The sequence below is a fragment of the Copadichromis virginalis genome, linkage group LG23, assembly GCF_057382275.1.
Source record: "Copadichromis virginalis isolate Kocher_CV1m ecotype Utaka linkage group LG23, C_Virginalis_male_GT1.1, whole genome shotgun sequence".
Lineage (NCBI taxonomy): Eukaryota > Metazoa > Chordata > Actinopteri > Cichliformes > Cichlidae > Copadichromis > Copadichromis virginalis.
This window is the reverse complement of record NC_140639.1, coordinates 33,712,622-33,723,560: the sequence shown is the minus strand read 5'-3', so window position 1 is coordinate 33,723,560 and position 10,939 is coordinate 33,712,622. Positions and strand designations below refer to the sequence as shown.

The 10,939-nt window shown below is 40.7% G+C and overlaps 1 protein-coding gene across 1 annotated transcript in view; it reads left to right on the top strand.

The window, feature by feature from the left end:
- LOC146681435 (collagen alpha-1(XX) chain-like) overlaps positions 1-10,939 on the top strand; it is a 46,368-nt gene that overhangs the window by 21,550 nt on the left and 13,879 nt on the right. Inside the window, exons 8-23 of the mRNA XM_085447686.1 lie at positions 1,179-1,298; positions 1,372-1,536; positions 1,702-1,860; positions 1,973-2,145; positions 3,065-3,194; positions 3,787-3,932; positions 4,194-4,323; positions 4,570-4,709; positions 5,351-5,477; positions 6,036-6,175; positions 6,269-6,401; positions 7,109-7,254; positions 7,391-7,520; positions 7,926-8,042; positions 8,760-8,906; positions 9,036-9,092. Coding sequence (XP_085303812.1) covers positions 1,179-1,298; positions 1,372-1,536; positions 1,702-1,860; positions 1,973-2,145; positions 3,065-3,194; positions 3,787-3,932; positions 4,194-4,323; positions 4,570-4,709; positions 5,351-5,477; positions 6,036-6,175; positions 6,269-6,401; positions 7,109-7,254; positions 7,391-7,520; positions 7,926-8,042; positions 8,760-8,906; positions 9,036-9,092 — 2,160 coding nt within the window. The remainder of the gene's footprint in view (positions 1-1,178; positions 1,299-1,371; positions 1,537-1,701; positions 1,861-1,972; positions 2,146-3,064; positions 3,195-3,786; positions 3,933-4,193; positions 4,324-4,569; positions 4,710-5,350; positions 5,478-6,035; positions 6,176-6,268; positions 6,402-7,108; positions 7,255-7,390; positions 7,521-7,925; positions 8,043-8,759; positions 8,907-9,035; positions 9,093-10,939) is intronic.

The following is a 10,939-nucleotide window of genomic DNA, read 5'->3' as shown; positions in this document are numbered from 1 at the left end:
AAAAGGCGACCCGGGAAAACCAAAGGAGCAAAACGAGGAACTAAAAAACCCGGGGAAACAATGATGCGAGGAAGCCGGAATCGGGTCCGTGGGAGGCTGCAACAGAAAGGGGAGAAGATTACTAGGGAGCTGGGAAGCGGAGGAAACACATCAAAACTGAGTTAGACCAGTTGGCTTACGATTAGAGCGGGACCGTGGGAGCTGGGGAGGGAAGTCCGTGAGAGGGAAATCCGTGGAGGTAGTGGATGGGCCAGATGATGCACCGGGTGATCCAATTGAGCAGGAGGACAGGCAGGTGGCAGACGCTGAATGCCGGATCGAAACCTAGACACAAGTAAGCAGATTTAATGCAGCTCCAACAAGATATTAATGCAACGCTTTCGCGGGAGTCTAGTTACCACAGAGAGGTGATTAACGGACTGGCGTGGAGCATCCGTCAGCGCCGGGTTAAGTAGCTCTTCAGGTAATCACCCCGATGGAGAGCAGGTGTGCCGGTGACGGCCCAGCCTGGGGGTGTGGCTACCCGCGCATCACACATTCCACACACAGGACCACGGACCATGACACATCTATCCATTCATCTTCTTCTTCACCTGTTAATAAAGTCAAGGTCACAGATATAATACAGATACTTTGTTTTAGTCATGTGAAGGGAACCCGCAAAGTAAGAATTCCATTGCTCTGCGTAACTATTTGTGTTTTGCGGTGTACATGACAGTAAACATCTTGAATAAGTCCTGCTGTGATAGGGTGAGAGACTGGGGACACTGTGAACAGGCTGCTAGGCTATCACAGGGCTCAAACAGAGACAAGTCAAATCAATATTTGGCTTGTTCCCATTTGTGCATGAAGTTATTAAAATATCGACTTTTACTTACCATGCCAAGGTTTCATGTCATCATCCCCTGATGTGTGCAACACTTTATCATATTGTGCTGCCTTCATATAAGGTGCAACAACACTATTTACACCCATTATTTCCATAAAAAATGCTGTAAAACCAGCATCATAAACAACCTTTTGTTGTTTATGAGGTGACAACAAAAGGTAAGGACAATTAAAGCACAGACATATTGAAATGGATCACTCAGAGAAGAACTTGGCGGTCTTTTTGATTCTGTCTGTTATGAACTAACATAGATGATAAAATCATGTATAATTTAGAATCTTTGTTTTAGGACTGACACAGTACAGTGGAGACCCACGCACAGAATGGCACCTTAACAACTTCACCTCTAAAGAGCAGCTGTTGGAGGCAGTGAGGAACTTCAGATATAAGGGAGGAAACACATTTACAGGTACACACTCAGCTGATGCTGTTTGATACTGCATGTGTACCGTGCATTTGTCAATGTCTAACCATGTCTCCAGGTCAGGCACTACTCCATGTCATGGAGGAGAACATGAGGTCCAGTGCGGGTGCAAGATCTGACACTCCGTTTTTTCTGGTGTTGTTGACTGATGGGAAATCTCAGGATGATGCCATTGCTGCAGCCACCCGGCTGAAAAATGCAGGCATTGAAATCATCGCTGTCGGTAAGATGGGCAAGTAGAGCAGGTCAAGTGATTTCCTTTTTTCAATTTAGCCTTTAGACTAAAACTACTTAGCCATTAGACTAGATTCAGAAGGGGTTCCACTACTTATTTTAACATGTTATGTCCTTAGCTGGTTAAACTAACGCACAACTTGGTGTTATTCAGGTGTAAAGAACGCTGATGAAGCGGAGTTGAGACAAGTGGCCTCGGAGCCAGTGGATCTGAATGTCTACAATGTTAATGACTTCCCTCTGCTCAGCAAGCTGGTGGCACGCCTGGTCCACATATTGTGCGGGAGGATAGAGGAGCGTAGCATCACAAAGCGTATGCCACCCATCTTTGTAGCTATCTATGTTTTTCTGCCTTAAACTGAGTTGTTTTTAATGGCATCAGATGTTTCCTGGAGATTTAATGCTCTGTGTTTCTGTGTGTTCAGGAATGGAGCCTGGTTCCACAGCAGATCCGACCCTCTCCTACCCCAGTCCTACTGATCTCCGGTTTTCAGAACTTGGTTCCAGAGAGGTGAAGCTTCACTGGACCAATCCTGTGAAGCCGGTCCAACAGTACAGAGTTGTGTACCACAGTGCTGAGAGTCAGAGTCCACAGGAGGTTAGCATCTTGCCTCTTTTCACATGCTGTAAATAAAAATGGGGTTAGGCACCACTCTACATCAAGTTTAGCATTTTTGCTATTGGTATCTTTGTGATTGTTTTAATATGGTTGTGATCATATCTGGATGAGAAGGTTGAGCTGAGGCATAAATGTTAATGCTGGTAGGGGCTAGCTAAATGTTGAACATAACAAAAGAGCAACCACCTGACTTTAAAAGTATCCTATTAACTCCTTATTAAAAAGCATTGTTTACTGTCTGATACATAAAACATTTCAGCCTCTGACTTATTTCCTGTTATGAATGTGAATGTGGTTTAAAGTTCTACATTACTTGACTGAGAGATGAATGTGAAAAAAGGCGGTTTTAACCTGTAACTGTTTGCTAGGCCTCTCCTGAGCTGTGGATGATATCGTGGTCTGTTCATTTTTGATATACAAGGTTTTTTTCCCCTGTTTTGAAGCCTGTCTCATGTTGCTATTTGGACTTCAGTTCTGGGGTTGGAGCATTCACTTTCACTTTCTAGCCACAGAGGCTGCTGCTTGGTTCACAGGCACTGTTGCCATATGGGTTTAAAGCACAAGGATGGTTATGTAAACAAATCTCAACTGTCAATGTGAAGATTTTACAATTTCCAGGTCCAGAAATGAACTTCACTGCTATTACAAAAATTCCTAGATGTATATATGTATATTCCTAGATGATTCATAAGGTATAAAAACCCCCAGAATGTGTAGAACATGTAACATGTGCTATGTCTGTCCAGCAACAATAAGATCCTTGTTTAGAGGAACAGCAAATACTATCCAGTGCTGCTACATATTCTTTGGGTTTAGTTGTCGGATCGATCATATGTATGTCACGTCTTATGTATGATATGTTTTCAGACTATTAGTCTAAGCAGTGCTTTGTTTCCAGGTGGTGTTACCTGGCTCAGAATCTGTTGTGCTGCTGGAAGGCCTCTCCTCTCAAACTCTGTACCACGTCTCTATCTTTCCCGTGTATGAGGACAACGTAGGCTTAGCGCTCAGAGGGACTGTCACAACATGTAAGACTAGCATCAGTGTTAAAGGTGCTAAAGATTGATAGGTATAGAAAGTTAGCACAAATGTAGAGTAATTCCAGCTCCATCCTTTATGAAATGTGGTAATTTTGTCATAGGTGCTACAGTATCAGTAAGTATGAAGTTGCTGTAGTCAGCAGAATTCCCTTAAATTATATTCTGCTGATAACAAGGAACAGTCAAATGTTATTTTCATTATATCACTTATATAGTGAGTTGGCAAAAACAGCTTTTAGTGTTATAAAAAGAATTCCCTAAAGCTATATAGATATTAATAATACTGGTACCCTGGGCAGTTTATATAGTAAGTTTCATCCAGATTGAATAACACATCTAGGGAAAAAAACATACATTGAATAACACATCTAGGGAAAAAAACATACATATACTACAAGCATCATAGTGAGGTTATAATAGTACAGTTACACATGTGATTCATTATTTAAAGGAGTTAAAGTTAAAGCTACACCCATGGAAGTTTGGTTGCTGTCACTGTTACTTTACACACCATGTGTACTCAGCAAACAAAGTACTCAAAAGTGTGTATACTACAAAGACATGTCTGTTTTCCTCTTAGTGCCACTGGCCATGCCTGCCAACTTGAAAGTGACTCCTTCATCTTACAGCACATTGCAAGTGAGTTGGGGTGCTGCACCCGGCGCAACACAGTACTTGATCCTGTACTCAGCACTCAGCCACGGAGAGCCTGATGATGCCAAGGAGGTGATGACAGAATGTGTTGACTATATTTTGCTGCTGGTTAATGATACAGAAAAAAGTAATACCTTGTAATTGCAGCTTATTGTTCCTAAACATTCATCTTCAATAACTCACTGTCATTTTAGACTACTGACTGCTAGTGGCCTATTACCACATCACAACATCAGTGTTCAGCCTTACACTAATGTTGGCAGATACAGTCCCAGTACAAAGCACTGCGCTCAGTAATGAGATGGATGAATGATGTTGTTTCTGTATTTGCAGGAGAAATTTGGTGCAGAACAAACTGTGGTGGAGCTGGCAGGATTACTGCCAGCCACAGACTACTCTGTCACTCTTTATGCGCTTTATGAGGAGGAACCCAGCGACCCTGTCACTGCTGTTACCACCACATGTGAGACATTATCTAAACAGTCTAAGACCGGATTTTTCACTTTCACTTACACTGTGTCTTTATGATTTCCTATTTTAACGTTTCTCCTTCTCCACCGTTCTGCACTCTACCATTGTTTCCTCTGCTAAAATGGTCAAAGATCAGCCTTCTGTAATATAGACATTGGTAACTGTACCTTTCCAAAGTTACTTCAGTACACTTGAGTGCACTTTCAAAGTTCTTCTGCTTTCGTTTTTTACTTTGCAGTCCCCCTCCCAACACCACTGAGTGTTCAGTTCCCGATGGTCACCCACAGTATGATGAAGGTGAGCTGGGTGCCCGGGGCTGGGGATGTCCCCGGCCATAGAATCACCTACAGCACCAACCACGGCAGTGATGTCAAGCAGGTACCTTCCCAAACAAGCCAGTCTTAAAGGATAGGTAACTTAGCCTTGTAACTCTTCAGGAGACTACACAATTTCAATTTCATTAGCACCTAATAAAATGGCATGTTGTATCTGGGTTCAAGTTTTTTAACCAGTTTCTAAAAGCTCACTTTTACTACCATTGGTAACTCATCAGTAAAAGTGTGCTCTTCCTGCCATATGGAGTCTAACTAGTGATGCTCAGTGGAGTCATTTGTTTAACCTGGTTGTACTCTATGGTGTGGTTGTGCCTCAAGTAATGAAAGATGTTTCCATCTTTAGTGGGGACAGTTTTCTTGAATATTGTGCAAAGAATTGTGCTTTATTGGAGGTCTGACATCTTGTTGCCAAGTACTAAATTACCACTTGTAATTTACCACCGCCACAGTGTTGCGCTCCAAATAGGCTGATATGACAAGTGAGTCATGTTTGCAGTCATGCAGTTTCTCTCTGATAGTTAATGGTTTAGTAAAGTTAATAAAGTGTAGCTTCTGTACTTTAGACTAATGTACAGAAGCTTCTGTACTCTGTCCCATTTACTGCATTAACAGTTCAAAATGTTTGATAAATGAAATGCTGCCTCAGCCATGTCAGTCATTGATATATATTAAATATCCTTCCAGGTGGAAGTGACAGGAGTGAACTCAGTGCTGGTGCAGAACCTTTCCTCTCTTTCCAGATACCTCATTTCTGTTCAGTCTCACTACGCACAAGGCCTGTCTGCAGCGTTCACCAGTAACGTCACCACACGTGAGACAAAATATTTGTTTTTGGCATGAAGGCATCACCTTAGGCTACATTTGTTAGATCAAACTGACTTCATGTTGTCTTTTTTATTAATAGTTTTTTGGGTATAAACTTGTTGATGCAATCTTTGCTATCTTTGCTCTTTTTCCATAGATTGAACTGAGGAAATGGGAATAAATGGTGTGTTTTTGTTGCAGGCTGCTAGTAAAAAAGTGCTTAAAGATTAAAAATCGGTTCTTTCCCAAGTGTTCTGTTATGTGCAGACACAGTATTGGTTCATCAATTGCGTTAGATGCTTTTAAATTCTTGAATGATTGGTAGGTCAGTGCTGAGTGGTTCCACAAACAAAACAAAACAAAGCATTCCTCAGAAAATGGTCAGGTACAAAAACTGGACTAAAAAGGAGTGAAAAAACAGATAATGTCCAAAGAAATACTTCAGCATTTGGCTCAAGGCTTTTGCACAGTACTGTAAATGTTATTGATTAATAATGAGAAATGTCATAATGTAGCTGTCTCTCTCTTTTTTTTTATTTCCATACACATTATTCTTTTCTTCTAGTGAAGGTGCCTCCTCCTTCAGACCTTAGGGTAACTAATTTCTCAGACAGTGACATCATGGTGCGCTGGGAAGCTGCAGCTGATGATGTTGTTTCTTACCTCATTAAGTGGATCTCCCTAAGTGGAGGCGACCTGAGACAGGTGGGGAAAATTATTGGATTGCTGGAGTACATATTATGAATTAAAAAATACGATATAAACTGTTGTCCTGTGTGTCCCTGCTGTGTATTTCAGCTGCGTATGAGTGGTGACAGTGAAGGAGCAGTTCTTGGAGGGGTGGAGGATGATAAAGAGTATCAGATTTCACTGTCTGCACTCTATGGAGATGGAGCTCAGAGTGAAGCTGTGGCCATACGCTACAGCACCTGTGAGTCACACATTTTCTGATCCTGAGCATTTCTCAAACTCAGGAAGGGCGAGCCTGATGAAACCATTTACCTTAGTCACATTAGCAGCAGTGTTCAGCCTAAAAAATACACAAGTTAAAAGTCATGCATTTGAGTCATGCATCCATATTATTTGTTTATTTATTACATTATTTTTGAGACACTGTTAGTTGTTAGAAGCCAGTGTTTTAATGATAGGACATATGTGACAGTAATGAGACAACCTAAGATATCCAAGATTACCACAAAAACACAGAAATAAAAATCATAGAATCACAGAAAGCTTGTTTTTCTCCTGTTAGTCTTTAGGCCCAGTTACCTTTTACTTTTCTGTGGTCAGCAGCCCTTCGTGTCATATTCTGTACAATATAGCATTACTACTACAATAACCTGTAAGTAAATGAACTTCATTGTGTAATTGATGGCAGTTCTTAAAGTACTAGTCACTTAAAGGTTAAATTTCACATCTAAATTCTCATCTTTGAGTAACTAGAACTCTGAGCTATGAAATAAATGTAGTGAGGTTAAAGTATCAAATCAAAGTATCAAATTCTCTGTTATACTTTACATTTATTGTCTAAAAAACACTTTGCTTTGCTGCCAAAATAATTTCCTCCTATAAAGGAACAAAGTGAGGGTTAAGTGTCGTTAGCTGTGGTACTTTATCTCTTCTATGATGTTGCTGCAGTGTCTGGTGGAGGCCCAACCAGCCTCACAGTTTCTGATGAGACTGCCGTCAGCATGGTGATCAGTTGGGTACCTCCCAATGCTCATGTCCTCCAGTATCGCGTGTCCTACACAGCATTGACTGGAGCTGATAGCCAGGATCACACTGTGAGTGGGTCGTAGTCATTACATCTTCACCTCTTCTGGGCTTCAGCCGGCTGTCATGTGTCAGAATTCCATAAGTCCCAAAACTTTAAATGAGTTCTGACTGTGTTGGGATGATAGTGTTGTTTGTTCTCTGCAGGTGCTGGTCCCTGGTGGAGAGAAGCAGGTGATGCTGGAGTCACTGCAGCCAGATACGCGCTACAGCATCTTGGTCACTGCTGAGTACCACAACAGAGAAGGAGGCAGCGGTTCAGCTCAGGGCAAAACTGGTGAGTCAAACAAGGGAAAGATGTCAAGACAGCTCAAGTGCAACTTCCAGTGAAGAGCGACAGGTTTACATGCAAAAAGTGCAAATGTCCCATTACTTTACCCTTACAGGAGGGATATGCATATGTTTTTGGGCAGTATTGTTTCTACAGCACTACACGTACAGTCATTTTGGTCCAGAGACGCAGATTCCTTTCTCTGCATAATGATGGGCTCTCTGAACAATGAGACAGCAGCCAGTACCAGTACAATACCAGTACTGCTCTTGATACTTGGTTGTAAGTTCAAAAATTACTGGGTGCACTGTGTCTACGTTTATTGTCCATGCTAGTGTGCAGATGACATTCTTTGGCTTTGTTTTTTTTTTGTTTTTTGCTTGTTTTCTTCCTTTTTTTCTGTCTCTCTAGCCACTTTGCGGGTAAGCAGTGCGAGTGTGGTCAGGTCAGACCACTCCAGTATCTGTGTGTCATGGAGACCAGTATCTGCCGTTGATGGATATCGTATTGTAATCCAGGATGTAAAAGGTATTCTGTAATCATGTCTACAGTGATGTGAAAAGGTGTTTGCCCCCTTCCTGATTTCCTAGTGTTTTGCATCATCAAACAAATTTTAATATTAGAAGAAAGATAAGACAAGTAAATACAAAATGCAGTTTTTAAATGATGATTTCATAGATTAGGAAAACCTCCCTGGTCCTGTGGAAAAAAAAAAAAAGATTGCCCCTCTTGTTAAATCATGAATTAACTGTAACTAACTACATTTTTTGGAAAGCTGAGTTGAGTTTCACTAAACACACTCAGGCCTGATTAATTGCAGACTTGGGATGCAGACCGAATGATTTCCTGTGTCGTTCAGTGGTGTTTTTTGATATGGCATGGTGGTGGTAATGTATTATCTGGAGCTGTTTTTCTGCTTCAGGACCTAGAAGACTTGCTGCGGTAAATAGAACCATGAATTGCTGCTGTCTACCTGCTTTGGAGGGTTTTTTCCCTTAATTATTAACCCCTTCATTTAGCAACTGCATTTTGTGTTTACTTGTGTTATCTTTGTCTAATTTAAATGTTTTTCATCATCTGAAATATTTAAGTGTGACAAACATCCAAAAAATATGAAATTATTTTCATAATTTATATGAAAATAATTATATATATATAATATAAATATATTATATGTGAGTTATTAGTTGTAACAGAACATACAGTGATTGCTGGCAATTTACTCTGTCGTGCATGTGTGCATAGACAAGCAATCAAAGCAAGAAGTTGTGAGTAAGTCCAGCAGAAGCCACTGTTTCACTGATCTGGAACCTGAGACTCTGTATCGCATCAGTGTGCACTCTCTTCTCGGCTCAGCAGAGGGCCCGGCAGTCTCCATCCTCCATCCCACAGGTCTGACATGTTCTCAGAAACACAGATGATCATTGGCCAGCAAACACAAAAACTAATTTAATTCAGAGTTTATGTATGAACAGTAATATATTATTCTATATAAATAATTTCAATGCAATTTTATTACAGCTGCAGCTCCAGCCCGAATTGCCATCCATCCCTGGATGTACCCTATCCACAATGAAGGTAAATCTTTAGATCCACGTATACTTTATCTTCAACTTCTTCTGAGTAGCCTATGAAATATTTTGGGCTGAATTTAACACACGAGTTCAGCAGATTCCCCAGTCACAGTGTGTGTGTGTGTGTGTGTGTGTGTGTGTGTGTGTGTTTCTGTCTTTGCATGAATCAAACTCCAGCTGAAAGGCAATAGCCCACCAATAATATGTTCCAGTCCTGTGCAGCAATCAGTTTTCACCAACACTATCATTTACCTGTATGCGCACAAAAATCAGAGGGGTGCCGTCAAAGTTACCACCGGATTCACGGACCATGTGCACTAGACACTGTTATTGTTACTACTGCATGTTAGTGACTGAATCACTGTAAATAGACATGTGCACACCAGCTATTCACAGCTAGCGTGTTTCCATATTTTTAGATATAAATGCGGTATTGAGGTAGATTGTGGTGAAATTACAAAAACACAAAGAAAAAAATTGAATAATAATAATATTAGACAATAATAATAATAATAATAATAAACGTTTAACCTAGAATATGTTTAAAGGTGAAGAATGACAAACCAGAATAAAAGAAGGAAGGAGGGGCCCATTTGATAATCAGGCAGTTAAGTAAGTAAGTAAGTAAACTTTTATTTATATAGCACATTTCTAGATAAAAGATCACAAAGTGCTTTACAAGGTATAGGAACAGATTAAAAAGACAAAGTACAGTCAAAAGTTAACAAAATGCAATTTTAAAAAGATGTGTTTTTAGCTGTTTTTTAAAAGTAATCAGTGAATCAGCAGATCTTAAGTTCTGAGGAAGAGAATTCCACAGTCTGGCGGCCACAGTAACAAAAGCTCGATCACCCCTAGTTTTCAGTCTCGTATACTGAATAACAAGTAGGCCCTGACCACAAGACCTCAGAGACCTACTAGGGGCATAGGGCTGTAAGAGTTCAATGATGTATGATGGTGCTTGTTCTTGAAGAGCCTTAAATGTCAGAACCAGAATCTTAAAGTGGACTCTGAATTCGACAGGGAGCCAGTGCAGCTGTATAAGCAACGGTGTTATATGTGAGTATTTCGATGTTTTCGTCAGAAGCCTTGCTGCAGCATTTTGGACAATCTGCAGACGCTCCAGGGAACTTTTGTTTAGACATGTGAACAGTGAATTGCAATAGTCCAGTCGTGATGAAATAAAAGCATGAATAACAATCTCCAGTTCAGTATGAGATATTATGGGGCTCAATTTAGAAATATTTCTTAAATGATAGAAGCAAGACCGAACCAGAGATTTGACGTGAATATCCAATGTAAGAGCAGGATCGAAGGTTATTCCTAGGTTCCTGATAGACGATTTCACAAACGTTGAAAGGGGACCAAGAGCATTCATTATGCTGGGTACATGTCTGTCTGGAGCACATACAAGGACTTCAGTTTTATTTTCATTTAGTTGGAGGAAGTTGTCAGCCATCTAACTTTTGATGGTTTCCAGACACACATTTAAAATCCGCAGCTTAGAAGCATCTTCAGGTTTAAAAGATATATATATAGTTGGATGTCGTCTGCGTAGCAGTGGTAACAAATATCCTCAAAAGGGCTCAAAATATGCTGGAGAGGAAGTAAATAAATTAAAAACAATAAGGGCCCCAGCACAGAACCTTGTGGCACACCAAAGGACAGGGACGTAGAAGATGACCTGTACTTAGAAACTGCCACAGAAGAGTATCGTTCACAGAGATACGAGGAGAACCACTCTAAGGCAGACCCAGATACACCGACCCAGTATTTCAGCCTATCAAGCAAAATATAATGGTCAACGGTGTCAAAGGCCGACGTGAGATCCAACATTAGGAGTACAGAACA